The 21,150-nt window shown below is 37.2% G+C and overlaps 2 protein-coding genes and 2 non-coding genes across 4 annotated transcripts; all 4 read left to right on the top strand.

The window, feature by feature from the left end:
* Nucleotides 1-293: 293 nt before the first annotated feature.
* LOC128357594 (putative helicase mov-10-B.1) lies at nucleotides 294-10,125 on the top strand. Its single transcript, XM_053317958.1, has 9 exons — nucleotides 294-530; nucleotides 6,052-6,091; nucleotides 7,198-7,296; nucleotides 7,484-7,586; nucleotides 7,674-7,791; nucleotides 8,495-8,686; nucleotides 8,806-8,862; nucleotides 8,946-9,047; nucleotides 10,093-10,125. Exons 1-9 carry the CDS (start codon nucleotides 294-296, stop codon nucleotides 10,123-10,125), a joined length of 981 nt encoding a protein of 326 aa, XP_053173933.1.
* Nucleotides 9,177-9,249, top strand: trnav-aac (transfer RNA valine (anticodon AAC)). The gene has a single exon. It is a non-coding gene; the product is annotated as a tRNA-Val (tRNA).
* Nucleotides 10,126-17,133: 7,008 nt separating the features above from the next.
* On the top strand, nucleotides 17,134-17,206 carry trnav-aac (transfer RNA valine (anticodon AAC)). Its single transcript has one exon. It is a non-coding gene; the product is annotated as a tRNA-Val (tRNA).
* A 1,040-nt stretch (nucleotides 17,207-18,246) lies between these two features.
* fkbpl (FKBP prolyl isomerase like) lies at nucleotides 18,247-21,033 on the top strand. The gene is made up of 4 exons (XM_053318277.1): nucleotides 18,247-18,321; nucleotides 19,245-19,373; nucleotides 19,497-19,795; nucleotides 20,355-21,033. The coding sequence occupies exons 2-4, from the start codon at nucleotides 19,247-19,249 to the stop codon at nucleotides 21,018-21,020; spliced, it is 1,092 nt and encodes a 363-aa protein (XP_053174252.1). The 5' UTR covers nucleotides 18,247-18,321; nucleotides 19,245-19,246; the 3' UTR covers nucleotides 21,021-21,033.
* The last annotated feature ends 117 nt before the right edge of the window (nucleotides 21,034-21,150 follow it).

Below are 21,150 nucleotides of genomic sequence, written 5' to 3' on the forward strand. Positions count from 1 at the left end.
TTTTTGGTGGGCAAATGGGTTATGTTAAAAGTATATTGCTATCTATTCCTATTACGATGATTGCTTCCATATAAAATATTCATTCTGTTAGTCAGTAAATTGTGTTGTCAGTCTTTGTGGTCAGATTCTTGCTTAGTTCCACTGTGTGATCCTGCTAGTGGTTGGTCCATCTGTATCCACGTCTATCTAGAAAACACTGTCTCCTTTGTACTGATTTTTCCTTTTATCTCCTTTTCTTCTATTTGGCATATTTTTCCCTTTTGTTCACCTGTCATACTCCACCTTTTCCCTGAATGACGCATGTCGAGCCCCTCAGAGAGGGTAGCAGAGGTCGTACCAACCGTCCAAGTAGTGCAAAGCCCTGGCCACTGGAGATGCAGCTGTTCCCTGGACCCAACTACTGGCAGGTTGCAACGCCCTTCTGGCAAACAGAGAGCAGTCCACAAGCCCTGGGATACATGCTTCTGAACTTACCCACTGGGATGTTTCACAAGTGGCCAGCTGGGAAGTTGTCAGGAGCCAAGAGGAAGGTGAGGGGGTTGAAAGAGAGGGTAGAAGGGATGAGAAGCGATGATATGGGTAACACATGGAGAAAGATTAAAGAAGTTAAGGTTCGGGTCTGTGTGGGAGAAAGAGGGGAAGACAGAGAGCTATAGAAAGAGATGGTTGGACAGTGTGGGAGGAATCTATGGATACAGTCTAAGCAGAAGGATACTTGTGAGGTGGATAAAAATCCACTCTTTCCCTACCTTTACTCTTATACTTCTGTACTTTTAGTGTTTCTTTAAAAGGCCTAAATTTGAACATTTTTTATTATCTACATTCACTACAGTTAGAAAATATGAATAACATAACATAACATTTAGATTAAATTGAAATCAATTAAATTGAAAATGACAGGAAAGTACCTATTAATTATATGTTGTTGACTTAAAGTATGTCATAACAACATACTGCATACATGATTGCAATTGATGCATGTTTTATGTTTAATAAATTACTAATTAATAGCATCATTAAGTTGTGAAAGCTTAGATACAAAGATTTGGGTCTTTGGCTGACATCAAATATCAGTTAATGATTGGAAAAAGGCAAAAGCTTTTTTTTCTGAGAGACTAAAGCATTTCTCACTGAGAAAATAGAAAATACAAAAATAAAAATTGTTGGTTGATCTTATCAAAAGGCATCTTGAAAATAAAGTTTGACTGAACTGTATGGTAAAACCTTTCTATTTAACAAAGTGATTTTTGTCAATTGCAAGACAAAAACTCAGTTACCAGGAAAATATGAATCTCAGTGTAATCAAATATAACAGATATAAAATAAAAACAACCTTTGTCAAATGTAAAATTAAAAAAACCCTGTGACAGAATGTTGTGGGTTTTATTTTTTGCATTGTCAGACGTGATACAAAAGTTGCCTATTTTCCTTTTCATTAATTTAATATAAACTAAATATAAACTTGCTACAAGCCTGATTTATTATTTTGTATTAGATTGCATGATCCATTTCACCCACAAAGTTGAAAAAGTTATATTTTTCAGTTAATTTATTTACAAACTCTTGTTTGATTTATTTAAAGAATTAAAGCACAGTTAAAGACTCACCTTAAACTCTCACTTATTCACTCCAGATAAAACATTTGGCTTTAATTAATATAAGGCTTGAATTGAGTTTACTGTATGTCTGCACTGCACCTTTGTGATGGACTGTTTGCTAGAAAGATCATGATATATATCTTTCCCATTATATATCATATACCTAATGACGCTATCGTGATATGTCATGATCTTTCACAGAAATCTACATTAAGTCTTTGCAACGTTGCAAAAACCTAATGCAGATTTGTGAATTTAGCAAAATAACTGAAATTGAGTTTCATCACCCGACTAGTGCAGCTGTCGACATTACACAGGCTACAGTACTGTATGTACTCTACCTGTTCAAGTACTGTCATATTACTGGGGAGTGAGAGACCCCTAGTGGAGAGTTATGTGGGTTAACAACAGCACTACGAGTGGCACAACATTTGTTATTCCCAAATCCTGACCACATGAGAGGAAGTAAATCATTGTAATATACTGTAAAGGTCTATGGTAGTCACAGTGTAATCCTCAACAAGTAGGTTTATGTTTAAATCCAGTATTCCAATTGCACAATTTCCCTTTTATTTAGTCATATTCTCCATTACAGAATTCCTCATACTGACTCTCTTGTTAAGGTGTCCACCTGCTATATCTGAGACTCACCCCATCCAAACCTACCACCTCAGCAGTGAAGTTGTATATTTTCTGTTGTTTACAATTTGATACTTAAGAGTGAACAAAAAGCTGAACTACTACTGAACACAACAGAGCATGACCATGGCATAATTTAGCACCTCTAATTTCAAATTATAGAACAACTGTTTCTGACTTCTCTGTTCAGTAGAAGCACGTTTCTACAGGAAACCAGGGAGCCAGTGGCAAGCAGTGGTTTCTGCACCTGATTGAAGTCACACATTATACCAAGGACAAGGATATAAGTATTCTAATGTTTGTCTTTTTGTATGTGTTAGACATCTTCTCAGAATTTAGACGTTTGTATCATTAACAGTAAATGTGTAAACCTTATCTAGAAAAAGTGATGGAAGCAGACTTGTGTACGAAATTATAAAAAGACTGAGTGAGAAATCTCGGGCTCCCCTGGTGTTTCGTTTAAAGGTTTTTTTTTAGTTTTCCCCTTTGGTACAACTCTGAATCCATTTTAACCATGGAGGTGGTGTAAAAGGTGTGTTTTTACATTAAACTGTGTTAACTCTTCACTTTTTTGTATGCTCTAAAATTAGAGTCTAAACCAATAAGGTTTAGATGAGTTAGAGTAAGTTAGATGAAGCATAAATTCACAATCTTACCCATGAAAATATGAGGAAGCTGCAAGTCATATCTGCTCACATTTCAGGTAGTGAATTTAAAATATAATAGTTTGCCCTAATCATTTCTGGTTGTCAAATGTTTCTTTTTCTAAACTGAAATAAAACAAAAAACCTTGTTGGCTCATATAACATTTTTCAGTATCCATTTCTTCAACAAACAATGGTGTTTGACTGTAGAAGGTACATGGTCAGGGAGTGTATCAGACTTTTATGAAAAATACTGGTTACATCAATTGATGCAACCCAGTGTCCAATATGTGTAACCTGTATTTTTTCATAAAAATATTTTATAAAATTATTTACAGGAAAATAAACATGAACTAAAATGTAATTCACTTTTACATAATTTGTCATACAGTTTGGAAATTGTTTTTAGATATATGCTGCTCAAAAATGTTTATTTTCAATTGGTGTTTAAAAATGAAGTAATTATTTTTTTTTATAAGTGCACTTAAATACAGTGTAGGTGGATGAACTATTTAATATTTATCATTCTTTACACCATTGGAAATTTGAAGGACTCAGTTTTACTTTTGGTTTTTTTTTTAAAAAAAGTACATTTTAACAGACCTGATGCCATAAATATCAAAATCATACTATTATTATTATTATTATTATTATTATTATTATAAAAAGAAAAATGAAGTATGAAAAAACAATTCTAGTGCTCTATAAATATAAATCAAATGAAGAATCCAATGATCATCATCACATAGGTATTGCTAATAAAAAAGAAATAAAAGTAAATTGCCCAAATCCTATATCACACAAATATACAAATAATGCTTATAAATTGTGGTATATTTATTTTAGTGTGATTGTGTGTGATTTTTCGACAGTGTAATATTACTTTTGGCATCAGTAGGCTACCATACAAAATTAGGCGCGCTAGATTCCCCCACTCCTACATCCAGCTTTCAGTGAAGAGATCTGAGGTCATTCTACTCCTGTTCCTCTCCTCATCTCTTACCTCTGACTGCGAGATCTTCTCAGCAGAAACTGCTAGTTCACGAATTAGAACAAGGGCGCCCACTGCAACAAGGTTAATTGATCCACACGGTAAAATTATAAAAAGAAGACATGACGTGCAACTAAACCATAAAAAACTATCTTTTTTTTCCTTCTCTTGAATGCGCCCCTTGTCACCCCTGGCAAGATGCCGCCCTGGATGGCTGCCCATATAGCCCATATCTAAATCTGCTACTGTGATTAACTGATGCCCCTAAATCAGACCCAGATGTTCCAATGCAGTTAAACCTGTGCTTTATTTTATTATCACAATAACCCAACTGTTGTACAAAACCATTAACTCTTAATAATCTTACATGCATACATTTTCTCTGGTTAGGTTTTCATGCAGTTTTCATTATAAAATAGTTATGTTTCATAATGTGATGCATGGAATCATTAAGGATTAGTCTATATGTATATGTGTGAGAATACTGATACTGTGATCAGTATGCTCACACACAACAAGGCCAAAGACATCTGTTTGTCTCCCTCAAGGCAGATGGCTGCCCACCTAGAACCCCGGTTCTGCCTGAGGTTTCTTTCGGTTAAAGGGGAGCTTTCCCTTTGCTGTCGTGAAGTGCTTGCTCATGGGGGAATGTTGGGTCTCTGTAAATTAAATTAAATAGTACGTTCTAGACCTGTTCTTGGTGAAAAGCGCCTTGAGATTTCTTGTGATTTGGTGCTATATAAATAAAGATTGATTGATTGATCGGGCTCAGCTACTTCTCTCTAAATCTTCTAATGTTCACAGAAGTAAGAAAGTAAAGCTATGATCAGTCATTCTTGTTCTGTCACACTGAATGGCAAGATTATAGTGCTGCTGATTTTGATTGGAGCTTCATTAACCTTTTCATGACCTCTTAATACTAAAAGATGCATGGTTCTCGTTATACAGCGGTGTTGCGGGTTTATAACCTTTTCTCATCCTCATCAAGGGATAAATAGACCTCCATATATGAGGACAGATTGCATCTCAGATGGCCCACTTCCTCTGTGCCTGTTCCTCTGTAACACACATACACACACACACACACACACACACACACATAGTGAGGTATTTCTCCAATAGAGAAGATAGAGACCTAACACACGCTGACAGGACAGATTAACGCAAAGGCCTTAAACATGAGTGGTACAAGTCAAAGGTCAATACACAGATAGAGATGTAAACGGAGTATTTGTCTGTTAGAATCAAAGTTTAGGTACGTTGTTTCAGGGGTTGAACCATTTTGTAAATATGTTTTAACCTAGCAGATGAATATATATTTTGTGGCACATTCACTTAACAAGCCTATACTACAACTTGTAGCCCTTAATTCACCAAGCACAAATTAAAGCTGCCTGTTTTAGTGTTTAAGAATCGAGGATATAGCCTGTGCGGATTTGCTCATAGATTATTTTCCACACGTTATCTGTATCTTACGCACTTTATCCAACACATGTACAGACACAAAAAACCTTAACAGACGTGCATCCACATTGAATACAAAAGGTAGGCCTCGTATTTTTAAATGTGTTGAGGAGACCTTTCTTTGAAAAAGGTGTACAGCAGTAGATTGTAAGACAGTTGGCTCCATGACAATATTGTAGGAATGCAACAGAACCCCACATACATTGTATATTAAGGAGCTTGCACTCATTATTTAAAATATTATTTTACCCCATTGTTGTTTGTTATTATTATTATTATTATTGGTATTATTGTTGTTGTTGTTATTGTTATTATTATCAGTATTATTATTATGATATCATTATTGTCATTATTATTATTATTATTACCAGTAACAAAAACGTTGCTTACTCACTAATGACCTTAATGACCTCTTAATTAAACTGAGTTAAACATAGGCTACTCCTAAAGAGACAGTCACAGGGCATATCCTGCTGCCTAGACATATGCATACACACATACAAATTCATGAAGAGGATCATTAAGCAATGATAACGTTGTGCTAATGTTTTGTCAATATTATTTTATTTCTTTGATTCTTGATGGTTTGGCAAATGCTGCTGTTGTGACATTCATGCCAATAAAGCAAATTTCAATTTGAAAAAAATAAAATTAACAGAATAAACAGGAAATAAATGTTCTTAGTTTCTTGTTTCCGTTTCTGGGTGTGACCTAGAACCGACAGCTCCGGACCGCTAATGTCTACTCACAGCGCGGTAAGAAGGATGGAAACTTGTTCACTGAATGAGCAAGCGGAAGTTCATAAAAAATAAATGTCAACGTCAAGGTTGGGTATGATCATAAGAAGGGGATTACAAAAGCCATGAATCAAAGCCTGTTTATTCTCAGATATAACCAATACTCATAATAAGATAACTAGCCTGAAATTGTGATTTTTATGGCTTTACAATGTCCTTTTTTAATTATTTCCCATTTATCATGCGTTACCTCATTTTAAACCAATGCAGGATGTACGGGGGCCGACGGTCCCTAAGGACACATCTTTCAACAACTTCTCAGAAGTCATGCGAGACAGAGTTACACACCGCCCACCTATAAATCGAGCCGTTCCTTGAATTTCCTCTGAGGTGAATATCCCCCAAGGACGTTTTAATCACTTTGAACGGATTTTTTTTTTATCGCATGGCTAATATAAATTTATCGATATGCTGCCAAATTGGACTCGACTTCTTTGAGTTTTTACCGGAAAGTGATCGAGCATCCATCACTAATAGAACTGAACTCAAGAGACATTTACAACGAAGAGTTCAGAGCCAGGTGGGTTGATCATGTAACTTCAGACATCTGATTGTATGAAATGTATATAAATGTGTCGGCAATTATGTGTTCATGTTTGTGTGTTTGTGTGTGTGTTTTATTTGTGTATTTTAGGAATGCAGCGACCAAACATCCAGACTTTGGTTCAGTCCTTTATGCCCTGAGAGTCTGTAACAAAGTAACAAGAAGAGGAGACACTATTTTCTTCAACTTTACAGTATGTACACTGTCACATCATATTTCATATCATTTTTTCCTGTTTAAGTTGTTCAAGTTTATGCATCAGTAGCCTAATTTGTAGTGACTGAAATATGATAAGCAGCTCAGTGAAATTGTTTTTGCTGATACTGTCTTTTAAAGACAAACATAAATAAATAAACCGGGTAATAATGAAAAAACACATTTTAGTAATAGCTGTTGTTAAGTGTAAATACAAAGTCATCTTTGTTATTGGCAGGTGAAGAAAACAAACAGCGATGTGTTTTCTGTAGTTGAACTTGCATCATGTGTTGATTGATTTCTTCTTTTTATTTGTGCAACAAAGGGCTGCTCTCTGCAGAGTCTGGTCAGGTTGTTCTGGCTGGGGACCCCAAGCAGCTGGGACCTATTCTCAGATCCCCTTTTGTGCTGAAATACGGCATGGGTCAGTACAGACACACTCATTCAACTCAACTTCACTGTAGTTTGTAGTTTGAATGAAGATGCATAATTCAATAATTCATTTCTTGTTTGGACTTAAACTTAAAATCATAGCCTTGTCCCACTTGTGTATGCAGTATGTGTTGTTACTTGACTGGTTTTTAGAGTTAAAAAGTCTCTGCTGCCTGCAGGAGTGTCCCTCTTGGAACGGATGATGAATGATTTCCCTCTATACCAGAAGGAAGAGGATGTGTTTAACAAGCGCTTTGTCACCAAACTGCTGCACAACTACAGGTGTAGTAGATAGGTTAAAGGTCACTTCTCAACAAGAATGATGCATTTGATTTTCCTGGACACATCATTTCTGTTTGTCCTCATCAGGTCCCATCCTGCCATTCTGAAGATTCCCAACGAGCTCTTCTATGACGGAGAGCTCCAGGTCTGTGCGGATGAAATGTTACGCAACTCCTACTGCAATTGGGAATACCTCCCACGCAGGGTAAGGACTCTTCTTTTAGTACACATATACAGTAAATTTCATGTGCAGAAACTGATCATGTAGAAATCGAAGCATGTAAAGTAATATAAATTACATCTTTACCTCAAGACTTTATTACTTTATGTATGTGTTATTCCAAATATAATGAACCCATTTCAAGATTCAAGCCACTACTTTTAGGTGCAGTTTTGTACTATTTTGATAGAAATTAAATGAATGACTTTATATGACAAAATAATTACAACATTTTCAGTTACTCTCTATGAAATACTGTGTTCATTGTGACTGCCCCAGTCCATGTCCTCATTGAGGATGTTTAAGTGACAGAAGAATAGCAAGCTGATTTGTTTGATAAATCAGTTCTACAAAGCACATAATTACATACTGACCTGCTTGTCCTTCAACAAATGACCAAATCTAATATTATTTAAGAAGAACAGCTCTATAACTTACTCTATGTATCTATTCATGTTAATCACAACTTTATACTCCCGGTTTAACATTGTGAAATGGGGGTAATTGTTTGTCTTGTCAGGACATCAGTCTTATTTCCTCTCATAACAATAATTTGTTTTGTTATTGAAATAGCCCCATGTGACCGGATGTTAGAGCTCTGCAAGTCTCTAATATATAAAGTGTTCAAGAATATATAAAAACTCAAAAACAGGGTTCAAATATGAAATACAACTCACATGTCTCTCAGGATTTCCCAGTAATTTTTCATGGGGTGACGGGCATCGATGAGCGTGAGGCCAGCAGTCCTTCGTTCTTCAACATAGCAGAGGTGGAGGTGCTGATGGACTATGTGAAGAAACTGCTGGCGACAAAAGCAAAGAAGGGCTTGGCTGTGATCAGGCCTCGAGACATAGGCATTATCGCCCCCTACAGGAAACAGGTTAGAATGAACTTCCATCCACTGAATACATCAAATCACCTTCTTAATGCACTTTGAGGTGGGAAAATGTATTTATATCTAGATTCAAAGTTGGAGCTGTTTTTTCTGGTGTCACATAGGTGCTGAAAATCCATAAGGCCCTGCACAAAGTTGGTGTGCACATGGATACTCTGAAGGTAACCTAATATTTCACACTTAAGTAATGAGAAACACACAGTAGAAGCTTTGTCCTAAGTGTGTATGCATATGTGTCTGTCAGGTTGGTTCAGTGGAGGAGTTCCAAGGTCAGGAGAGGAGGGTGATCTTGGTGTCGACAGTTCGGAGCAGCCCCGACTACGCAGAGATTGACAAACAGTTTACAGTTCAACCTATTTCCTTGCTTTGCCTGTATTTGGATTTGGTCTCACAATTTGTATTCTATTATTAATGTGTTTGTATAATTTTTTCTTTTCTTTTTTTCTTGACGGCCTTTTCCATCAGTTGTTGGACAGTTTCCGTAGTGTAGTGGTTATCACGTTCGCCTAACACGCGAAAGGTCCCCGGTTCGAGACCGGGCGGAAACACTTCTTTGCTTGCACTCACTCTGAGTTGAGCTATAAAAAAAAGACCAACTAGTAATTCGTATACAAAAGAATGTGAACCATTTCATTGATGTTTTTTTCTCTAAAATTCATTATAAAATAAATATAACCTCACAGCTGATAAACGTAACAAATTTGATGCCTAATAAACTCCTTTATTAAAGCATTTTAAATATAGTTTGTTTTTATTGATTTAAACCTCAATATATTTCTGTTTACAATGTACAACACTAATTAAAAATGTGTTTCATCCTTCATCCAAAATGTATGAAGGAGCAATATCACAGGTCCTGCCTCCCTGCAGCTGTCAGACTGTACAATCAGCATTGCTCCCAGTAAACCTCAATAAAAAAAATCCTATTTCACATATATATATATATATATATGTATGTATATATATATATATATATATTAATTTATTTATTTTTTAATTAGAGTAAATGTATTTATTTACCATGACTTTATTTCTGTGTGTGAATGATACAGGTTTATACCCTGGCTGCATTTGACAGGGAGGATCATGCATGATGTTAATGTGTTGGTTTTGTTAGTGTTGGTAAATAATGAACAGGGTAGAAAAGTAAATTCCCCCCCGTCGGGGAATTGAACCTGTGACAGGCGGAGATACTGTCCACTCTACTAACGAGGAATTGAACCATCAACCCATCAGACACGTCAATCTATTAGTATTTATTTAAGTACTAATTATTATGGTTGCTGATAATATTTGAATTCAGGACAGTTCTTCATCCCTTGTATGAATGCTTTATGAATAATAATAATTATTGTTATTGTTGTTGTGGTTGTTATTGCTATTCTGTGTAGGTTTTGATGCTCCGTGGAAACACAGTGCTGTGATAGGCCCACTGATTTTTTTTAAATTATCAGATAAAATAAGATAGATGAAATATTAGATTTTATGTTGAATAATTGACATGTTATGTTACTTTATGATCTGATGAAAATGTCCTACAGTACAGTGAAGACTGTAAACTTAATTTAACTGGAGGAAATATGGAGTGGAGGGAAATCATATGTTTTAATGTCATTAATGTCTTCAGGAGTCAGTATCACATCTTCTTTTCTCTATGAATCACGTTTAGATATTATCACACACTTTCCTGAAAATACTAGTGTTCTGTACATACTAGCATTCAACTGACACATTTTTCTGTTGATGAACTTATTATTTCAATCAAAGTGTGTGTGAGTTCTCAGTCTTGTAATAAGTGTTTTTTGTATGTAGGTAAACATGCTGTAGATGATCATGGAGGTCTCTACACAGTGATGAGGACACATCTGTTCAACTGTTATATGAAAGTTATGTTATTACATAACTGCCACCCCCAACCCTAACCCTAACCCCCCCCCCCCCCCCCCCAGCTTTACATCACTGATATTGTTTTGTTGTGTGCTTTATTTCATTGCTTCATTCAGCTGCTGTCGTACTAAATGACTCTTACTATGTTCAGTTCAAAAAGCTGATCTACACCAGTGTTTTTTAATTTTATTTTTTTTAAGTTGCAAGGAAAGGAAAGAAAAAGGAAAACAAGATAATGAAAAGACAAGACAAAGGAAGCTATGGAAGCATATTGCTGCCACGCCAGAAAAAGAAAAAATCAGTATCAGTAAACAAGTTCATTGTTAGAATAATTATCATTATTATAATTATCATTATCATTAAAATTATTATTATTATCATTATCATTATTATTATCTTTATCATTATTATCATTATCAGTATCATTAAAATTATTATTATTATTATCATTATCATTATTATTATAACAATATACTATTTATCTCATTAATGCTGATCTGTTTTTCTTTTTCTGGCGTGGCAGCAATACGGTTCCATAGCAACAGAAAAATAAACTACAAAAAGTAAAGAGAACATAGAAAGACTGCAACTTCTCCGACCTCCTCTACACACTCCTCTTCCTCCTCCTCCTCCTGCTCGTCTCCTCCTCATCTACACATTCCTCCTCCTCCTCCTCACAGGACAGCACATGAAGTTTCTCAAAGTTCTCATGCACCTCCTAAAAACTTCCCCACGTGTGTTGTTGGCAGCAGGAGAAGGAAGAGTCAAGTCTTTCTCTTCAACATCTGGCATCTGTTCCTCTATGTCTCTGTTGTCAAGGAGACCAGTGTCAATCTTTTCTGGGACACAATGAAGGGATGGTGATGGAACAGTGTCTAGTCTTTTTCTCTGTCCTCTGTTTGTTCCTCTCCTCCTCCTCAGGAAAGTCCTCCTCTTCCACGTACACTGCCTTCTTTTCTTCATCCTCCTCCACTTTTTTCCCTCGCTCCTCCTCCTCGGTGTCGCTCTGTGTCTTTGCTGTTGCTCCTCCTGAAGGTCCTCCTCCTTCTCCTCACTGGACTCTTGCTCCCCAAAGCCGTCATCTGGTTCCTGTTCATAAAACCAATCACTTAACTTACTTTCATAGTTAAACTCCTCATCGTCCTCTTCCTCGTCAACCAGTCTTGTCACCACGATCTGGTTGAAGGGGATTGGAGCCGCCAGATGTTCAGGGCTGCTGTAAACCTGCAGTTTCAAAAGAAAAGCATCAAAATGATCATTTTCTTGTGTGTATTTGATAGTGAGAAATGGATTTACAGTGTCAAACAGCAGCTTGATTTAAAAAGCGTACCTCAGTGAAGCGGTGGGCCACCGAGCAGAGGTACGGCAACTTCACAGCTGGTTCCTGGTCTCCCTGGTCTCCCTGGTTCTCCTGGTCCTCCTGGCACTGCTGGGCTACGCTGGCTGTAGAAACCACAGCAACAACCATCATGCATTAATTTAAAGAAAATGAGAAAAAACTGTGTGTGTGTGTGTGTGTGTGTGTGTGTGTGTGTGTGTGTGTTACAATTAAAATGGCTGGTGTCCTCCTCTGTCCTCAGCTGAGGGATGAATGGAGGCTCTTCGTCCATAAGGAACCTCCAGCAGAGACCTCTAAAAAACGAGTGAGCCTTCACCTCTCCGGATCCTCCTGGAGAACAAGTGAGACAAACAAAATTATGAATGTGAGGAAACAACAAGTCTTCCATCAGCTCCCATCCTGTCTCTATCCACGTCTTCATCATTAGTGAATGTGACACTAACCTGTCCCCAGACGTCTCTTGGCATTCTTCTGAAGGAGAAGGCTGATCAGGTCCTGGGCATCAGTTCCTTGGGCTGCTTCCCCCTCTGGCCAGATGATGTCATCTGAGAAAAAACAAAAAGCACATATCAGTAATCCAATAATAGAATCAAAAGTTTAACTAAACAAGAAATTCAACCACATGTTGCTAGATTTTCATGAAAATCACAAAGTAGGATAATGCACATTCATTCATATCATCTTTTAGAATAAAGAAGTTCGGTTTAGTCAAATTTAAAGTGTTACTACAACTGTTTGACGCTCTGCATGTTAGCTTTGCAGCTAACGTTAGCAGTGTGCTAACGTAACCTACAACATAGTTGCTGTGTAGTTGCTTGCTGTGTATCTGGTGTTTGATCACTGCTTTCAAAATGTTTACAGTCATGAAGACATATAAGCACAGACTGTCTATCACAATAAAAATATATTATGATACGCAGGCCAACATGCTATGTTATCATAAGCTTCAACTCTTGTCACTGTAGTTGTGTAAAATCAACCTGAACAGCTAACTCCTGCTAGTTTTTACTCCGTTGTGTTTTATTACATAAACACAGAAAAAGATTTGCTTTATTGATCCAATATTTGGAAAATCTTGATTTAGAGCAGCATGTTATCCAGTATAATAAATGTCTGTTTAAAACTTATTTAAAATGTGAAAATAAACATGAATAACTTGCAAAGAATCATTTAGGCATGATCTATGATACCTTTTTATATTAAATAAAGGTAATGGAATTCAATTGTTCTAAATATTACATTTAATCTGAGGTATCATGTCAATCAGGAACCATTTACTTTTTTTAAATGAAGTAATTATTAGTATAAGTCCACTTAAATACACTGTAGGTGGATCAAATATTGAATCTGTCTCATTTTCAGGAGCATTCAGTCTTACTTTTGGTAAAACAATGGTGCAAATGTAATTTCAAATGACATAAAACCAACAAAAATACTAAGTGTACATTTGAACAAATCTGATGCTGCTTTTAAAACTATGTTTAAGATATTTTTGAATGGCACATCACATTTGAATGACAACCCTTATTTGTCACTGAGCCAGAAAGAGATGAACTGATGTAAAGATTCTTACCTTGAATCACGTGGTCGAAAAGGTCATCAACGTCGTTCCCGTCAAATGGAGTTTCACCCACCAGAAACTCAAAGAGGATGATAACCTAGGGCCCACCAGTCCACAGGCTTTCCGTACCCCACCTCTAGTATGGCCTCTGGGGCCATATAACAAGGAGTGCCCGCTGTCTGAAGGTAGGAAACACAAAATGATTAGAACAACGATCCAGGTTTGAGCTCAAATAAGCACAGAAGAGAAAAATCAAAGACTTACCTCTTTGTCCGTGAATTCCTGCACGATCCTGATTACCGGTGCTTGCGGAACATCTTGCGCTATGTTCAGTTGACCTATTTTTGAGAGGCCAAAATCGGTCACCTTGATGTGGCCGGTGGCAGTGATCAACATGCTATAACAGAGGAAAGCAGAAACATGTCTCATGTTAGATTACACACCAAACTCTAAAGGGGTGTTCACACCAAGAGCGATGACGCGATGTCGCGTGTCGAGATTACATGTAAAGTCAATGCAAAGACGCGATTTATCGCCTTGCGGCGCGATACACGCATCACACGCGACGCGATGGACGCGATGCCACGAAAATCGCATCAACGCTCTTGGTGTGAACATGTCAGATTGATGGGACAGATTGATGACTCACTTAGCAGTATTCAGGTCTCTGTGGATGATACCATAGCTGTGTAGATATTCCAGAGCCATGGTAGTCTCTGCAATATAGATTCTGCTCATCTTTGAGGAAAAGCGCTTCCGTTGCTCCAGCAAGGAGGCACAATCCCCACCTAGAGGGACAGGAAGAGACATGTTCTCAGTGTGTGTTGGGTGGGTAGCATGGATGGGCTCCATAGATAATATAGGAAATTCAGTTTAAAGCTCATTTATCTGTTCTATCCCTGTCTAAGCAAACAACCTGCTTACCTGCTACATACTCCATGACTATACGGAGGTCTGTGTTAATCTCAAATGCACAAAACATTGAGACAACATACTGGTTTTCTGTGTAGGAGAGGATGGCTCTCTCCACCAACACCTGACGAATGTCTTGCTCTTTCTTCAGGTTCCGCCAGTTGATGATTTTCATGGCAAAAGCCTGACTAGTTTGTCTGTGGCGCACAAGGTTTACAGATCTGCACAAGAAGGAAAAGGAAACATGAGCAGGTTCTACTACTGAACATCAGCTCTGATTTAATGAGAAACTAAAACATTCTTCAGTATGACGTTTCTCTGTGTTTGGACTGAACTCTGTGTGGAGTCCAAACAGTCTGTTAGAATGTAAAGAAGTCTTACTCACCCAAAGCTGCCACCGCTGAACTGTTTAATGACATCAAAGTCACCCTCCTGTGGTTTTCTGGGTGGAGGGCAACACACTGAGCGGGTCTAAATCAAACAAACAAAAGAGACAAAATCTCTGTTATAAATGAGTCAACTAAATACAATAAAGTATGCACTATAAACAAAGGGATTGTGCATGTTTCTTAAAATCAGTTTGGAAAAAAGAAACATGGTTGAAATTGAAACACCTACTTCATGGAGGACTTTCTCCAGTTTGTTCTGGAGGTCGACGAAGAACTGAGGACAGATCAGTTCTCTCTGGACGGTGGACTCACATAGCATTGAGAGGTCCACTAGCTGCCTCTGTATGAACTTCAATGCATATGAAGCCTGGAGCAGACCGCTATCGCTAAACTCTGTTACTGTGTTCATTTTCACTGAGACTGATGGAAGGATGGCAGAAAGAATTTCAAATCAGGATCATTGTTTCTGTTTTAAGCAGAAGTTAAAAATTAAAGACGGTAAAAATTACATGAGACAATTTGAAAGGATGAAACCTTAAAAAGTCTTAACATGTTTTAAGTTCAGTTTTTGATATTGAAGGTCTAAAAATGTCTTAAAATGTCTGAAATTGTAGGAGTTAAAGTATTACATTTGATTTTAGTGGAATTATATTTGTTCAGTTATTTACGTTATTTATCATTAATATGATTATTTTCTGATTATTTTACATAAAGAAAGAAAGAAAGAAAGAAATACTTACTACTGATAGTTGCTGCTGAAGTGTCAAGATAGATGTTTAACTCGCTAAAGTTATTTTCTGCAGACTAATCATAATCACTTCTTACTTAAACTTAACCTTTACATTAACTTCAACTATTGACCCAAAAATCTGCATTTTACCACTTAGGGACTCGACTCCAACCTTTCAATATATGCATCACACCACTGTATATGAAATATTAACTTTTTTCTTCTACACATATATTTCCCCATACACTCTACTATTGCACATGTGTGTTTATTGTTTGTAAAAATGTTTTCACATAATAAGCATTATCTTTACTTAAATTTTAACAGCAACACAGTTCTCCTCCTCAGATTAACAGTATCACCATGGTTTCTTATGTACAGTCTATGCTATGTTCCCCGGGTCCTTTGTTCCCTGATCGCGCCCTTTCTTATATACAGTCTATGGTTGCTAGCTCAGCGGCTAACTCAGCTAACTGGCTAACTGTAGACGGGATCATCCCTATCATAGACTGTATATAAGACTGTATATAGACCTAAGGTTATATAAGGTTCCCCGGTCACATACAAAGCGGGTAAAATAGGGATGATCCCGCAGGTTAGCACATGGTGACTCGTAACTTAAACTTTACTCTTCGTCAGTAATGCACGTTAATGTTAACTATGATATTAATACTAATTTTGGCTAAAATAAAATGCAAGTCATTTTGAATGGGAAATGCAATGTTACTTACCGAAACAGCTGAATATCAGAATCCTTTGTGTATCGGTTAGCACATCCAAAAGCCGAACAAACCATTTTTAGGCGACTGAAATGTAAAACAAAACTCTGAACTCAGAAAAACTGTCGATGTGAGACAAGTTCACGGCAGGGTCTATCTGTCTGCCCTCCTGAGCCTGTCAATCAACCTGTCAATCACAACGTAGCCACGCCCCCAATGCATACCCTGCTTTATCGTCAAATATAAAATCAGGGAGGCCAAAATTTCACAAATGAACAACAGACTGCATTGAAGAAGGCTTTAAACTAGCGATTGAGACCATAAACACATTTTGAAAACGTTTACTGAGGTTAAAAATCAAGTGAGAAATTGGTGAATTCTCCATTGACTTGTATAGAGCCGGAAGTCTTTTTGGACACAAAACGATCGCCCCCTGGTGGCCTTTTGATAGAATGCAGCTCTAAGTCACTTCCGCATTGGCTTCATTTCAGACGACAGGAACTCCCCGCCTGAGTATCACAGAGAAATTTTCTATCAGGTGTGTCGTCGCATCAAAAAAAGTTTCCAAAACTGTTTTCAGTTCATTTGTTTTGACTTCATATCTTCATTTCAAGAAAAGTTTGACTTATGTAACAAATCTACTAGAATTATTACTCAGTCACTGATAATTCTGATTAATCAGCCAAAACTTTGAGTTAGCACAAGATTGTATATTTAAGCCAGTCTTATTGTGATATTATACAAAGAGATATATAATACCTGGTCTGCAGTACTAGTCCTGTACAAATTCTAATATTCAAATAAAAGCTCAATGAATGGACGACTCAGTACATTGTTTTAGTCCTTTTTTCTTTTCTTTTATGTTTTATGACATGTATATAACGGAGTATATGCAGTTTCCGTAGTGTAGTGGTTATCACGTTCGCCTAACACGCGAAAGGTCCCCGGTTCGAGACCGGGCGGAAACATATCTTTATTGGTAGTCAGTCAAAGTTAATATAAAATTGAGCAAATAGTCATTCATATACAGTAGCGTGTGACGGTAGTTTATGGAATCAAATAAGGGTCAAAAAGATTTTGTAGTTGTAAAAATATTTTGTGCCCGTGTAAAAATCTCTATGGTAAAAACACTGTGCATGCGTAAGACTAAATCCGACGGACACACACATACAAGTGCGACCCTGAAGTTACAAGTTTACAAACCTCAAGTTACAAGTACGAATTTTGACGATTTTGACCCTGTTTTGACGGCTGAATGAACAGCCAACCAATCAGCATGTTGCTTACTGACTTGCCAATCAACCCGGTGCCCACCCATTAGAGTACCTATTGGCACTCTACCACCCATGTGCCAACCTACCATCCAATCAAAAAGCAGCACATGCACAAAATCTTTTTTTTACAACTACAAAACTGTGTTACACATTTTTTCTTTTTTATTAATTAATACATTTTTTAAAACTTTATTAAGTAATACAATGCAGTACAGTGCAATACAATTCAGTGCAATGACAACTGCCAGGGGACACATTCAGAGGCAATATTTCAGAATATCATATTACAATTATACAAATACATTAAAGAGAACACAAACTGTGTTACACATGCACAAAGTGTTTTTACACGGGCACAAAATCTTTTTACAACTACAAAACTTTATTACACATGCACAAAATCTTTTTACAACTACAAAACTGCTTCTGCTACTAGCCTACTACTACTACTACTAGACTAGGACATTCCCCGGGGCTATCTATCTATCTATCTATCTATACATCTATACATACATACATACATACATACATACATACATACATACATGCATACTTAAGTTACATACATACATACATCTATCTATCTACACATCTATACATCCATATATCCATCTAATAAAATCATGTGACTACCCGGTACAATAGGTGGCGGTAATGCGCCTATAAACACGAGAGAGAGAAAAGCGAAGAAGAAGAGGACCGGACCGGTAGTGATGGTCCCTTATTTACAGTCTATGGAAATGTGTTTACGTCCTAACCATCAGGCACTTTGCGACGCCCAATATTTGAAATAGTACTTGTTGAATGAGGTAAGTAGGACGATTTAAGTAACACATTGCACATCACTAGATTTATGAAGTACAGCGGTGTGTTTTGATAGCTATCTGATTCTATCCAATGCTAGTTTTGTTTTTGTTAACATGTGTTTTCGTTAGCACCATAGGGTAATTCATGTGGAGAACTAGCTTTACTATCCGCTTTATCAAATACTTATACCAGAGAAACGTCGCCTCTCTATCAAATTAATTGCACTTTAATTTCTCTGCCTGTGTGACACATTGCTCTGAAATAGTGACTTGAAACTGTGACCAGGTTTAGCTAACTCCTGTGGTTAACACGTGTAAGGTGTGGGTTTTATCTCTCAACATGTTTAAAGTTAAGACTGTTTTATTTTATTTTATTGTAAGGATTTAAAATGAACGTTTCTCAGCTGTTTTTATTGCTGTGATTGGGAAATATGTCCTTATTATCAGGCTTAACATTTGATAACTGACAGTTATTGTAAAAACAGGAAAAAAGATTAACCATGCTGAGTAGGCTACTATTTACTATTAAAATATTAAAAATACAAAATAAAAACACATTATTATAGTATGTGTATTGGGATTAGTGGTGTTGTTGATAGTATGGTTTATTTCAAGATAGGAGAGGAACCAAATTTGATTAAATTATTTAAGCTTCACTATAAAAAACATATCTGGCTTAGTACTGGTCATGCCTGCAAGCCACTGCTTTAACTGCTCCAGTTTTATCTGACAATATGTTTACGTTTTCTCTGGAATCACTCCTTGGAACTAGACAAAAGGGTTATTTGCAGCACTAATATTTTGATTCAGTCATTACTCTCAAACGTCACTGTATGAAAACAATAATGTATTGTCATTATTGTTAAATGTCTGAACACTAGAAATGATCATCTTTTATTTGTGTTTTGATATTTTTATGACCCCAGTGATGGATCCTGTTCACCCTCTAGAGGAGCTGCATGGTAATAGTGATCATGATGGTGTTGATGTCACCTCCTGGGTGTCAGTGTGTCCCCGAGGACTCTGGAAGGTCCAGCAAAAGTGGACACGCAAAGGTAGTAAACAGACTATTGTGGAGATTATGCATTTTCTGACATAACATTATTCTTCAAACTACAGTAAATTATTAATATTCTGTCTATATTTTTATACCAATTATTTCTTATTGTGTTTTCTAGCACATTCATCCAGTTACTGTCCAAGGTTGGGCTCACTGTGTCGTGTTCGAGCGCGTCTCAATGCTGACATGGATGGAGCAGAGAGTTCAGTATCTGAAAAAGATGATGAAAAGATATCAGTTCAACCAGACCAGTCAGACCCTGACATTACAGAAGCAGTGGCCACAGCCTTTCCAAGGTGTCATGACTCAGTGCTGCAGGTCCCGCTGGGTGATTGGACTACACTGAGGCTAGGGGAGGGTCAATGTGATATCACAGAAGCGTGTGTGGAACGGATGAGAGCTGGAGAAAAATGTGAGGTAAGGGTAAAAGCACATCCTTGTTGTAGACAATCCTGTTAGATCTTGGTGATATGATCATGATGTGTTTTCTTTTTTACAAAATTATTTGTTCAATTCAAGTAAAAACTGCCTTTTACCCAGCCCCAATCTAAATAACATAGTAAATATATTTATAACAATCCCCTCTTACATTTATTTGATCTTTTTGGTGTAACCTTTTTATGTTCCTTATTCAGACTAATTACAGCAGAAAGAAAATATTTTTTGTGAGGAAGTTAATTTGACAGAGATTAGAGTGTGAAGTTAATAGCTGAAAAGAAACATGACAGGGATCACAATGTCTAAAAATTATATATTTAAAATCCCAGATGGGTAACATTTTGCATTGGCTCCCTCGCAATAAAGCTCATTGAGTAACAGCCATTTCTTCTGGAAGCTATTTAAGTAAACTCATTTTTATTGAACTTGATACAAGCACAGACTGAAGACTCAAACAATTGAATATGCACAATATATTCATCTAGTTTTTTTCAGGCAGGCAAGATGAAATGTCTAATTATTGCATTTTGCTACTCAGATTCTACTTTCTCCAGTGAAAAATGGACCAAATGTCTCAATTACTCAACCTGCAGAGGAAAAGCTGCCTTTATGTGCCACAGTTGAACTCCAAGCTTTCACACAAGGCAAGGAATCCTGGGAGATGTCTCCTGCTGAAAAATGGGAGTGGGTAAAGTCACACAAAGAAAGGGGTGGAGTGAGGTTCAGGAGTGGGGATATGTGGGGGGCGGCAGACAGCTACAGTCGGGCCCTTAAACTCCTCATCACGCTGTATGGTCGTATCAGAGAGGCGGAGAATAAAGGACAAGAAGCGGTGGAACAAAGAGACACACACACCAGTGATGAAACACAGCACCTTCCTTCGGCTAATGAATTCAGAACCATCAAAGCTGAGCTCCACTCAAACTTGTCCTTGTGCCAGCTCAAACTGAAGCAGCCAGAGCGGGCTAAGGCCAGTGCTGCCAAGGCCACACAGCTGGAACCAGCTGGGGCTAAAGCTTGGTACCGGCTGGGCCAGGCATGCCAGATGTTGAATGAGCTGGAGGAGGCCAGGCAGGCATTTAAGGAACTGCTGAAGCTCCAGCCAGAATCACCTGCTGCTTTGAAGGCACTTAAAGATGTAGCAAGTAGAGAAAAAGAGACAAATGCACAGTTGGGACTGAGACTCAGCAAAATGTTTAGCTAGGGTGACCATTTCCCCTTTTCTTCCAGTTCAATGCTGCTTACAAGGATTGTCATCTAATTGTCATCTTACCATATCTACATTTTTAGTTTTCAGTATCAAACACTACCTTTCGAAGAAATTAAATTGTGTT

Source organism: Scomber japonicus, chromosome 4 (assembly GCF_027409825.1).
Source record: "Scomber japonicus isolate fScoJap1 chromosome 4, fScoJap1.pri, whole genome shotgun sequence".
Classification (NCBI taxonomy): domain Eukaryota; kingdom Metazoa; phylum Chordata; class Actinopteri; order Scombriformes; family Scombridae; genus Scomber; species Scomber japonicus.

Bases quoted from the DNA above. Each gene is read 5' to 3' on its own strand.
- LOC128357594 (XM_053317958.1), top strand. From the start codon at position 294: ATGACGCATGTCGAGCCCCTCAGAGAGGGTAGCAGAGGTCGTACCAAC. The intron at 8,687-8,805 runs GTTAGAATGAAC...GGTGTCACATAG, and splicing joins TCGCCCCCTACAGGAAACAG to GTGCTGAAAATCCATAAGGC. The intron at 9,048-10,092 runs GTTCAACCTATT...TATTCTGTGTAG, and splicing joins AGATTGACAAACAGTTTACA to GTTTTGATGCTCCGTGGAAA.
- fkbpl (XM_053318277.1), top strand. From the start codon at position 19,247: ATGGATCCTGTTCACCCTCTAGAGGAGCTGCATGGTAATAGTGATCAT. The intron at 19,374-19,496 runs GTAGTAAACAGA...TGTGTTTTCTAG, and splicing joins GCAAAAGTGGACACGCAAAG to CACATTCATCCAGTTACTGT. The intron at 19,796-20,354 runs GTAAGGGTAAAA...TTTGCTACTCAG, and splicing joins GAGCTGGAGAAAAATGTGAG to ATTCTACTTTCTCCAGTGAA.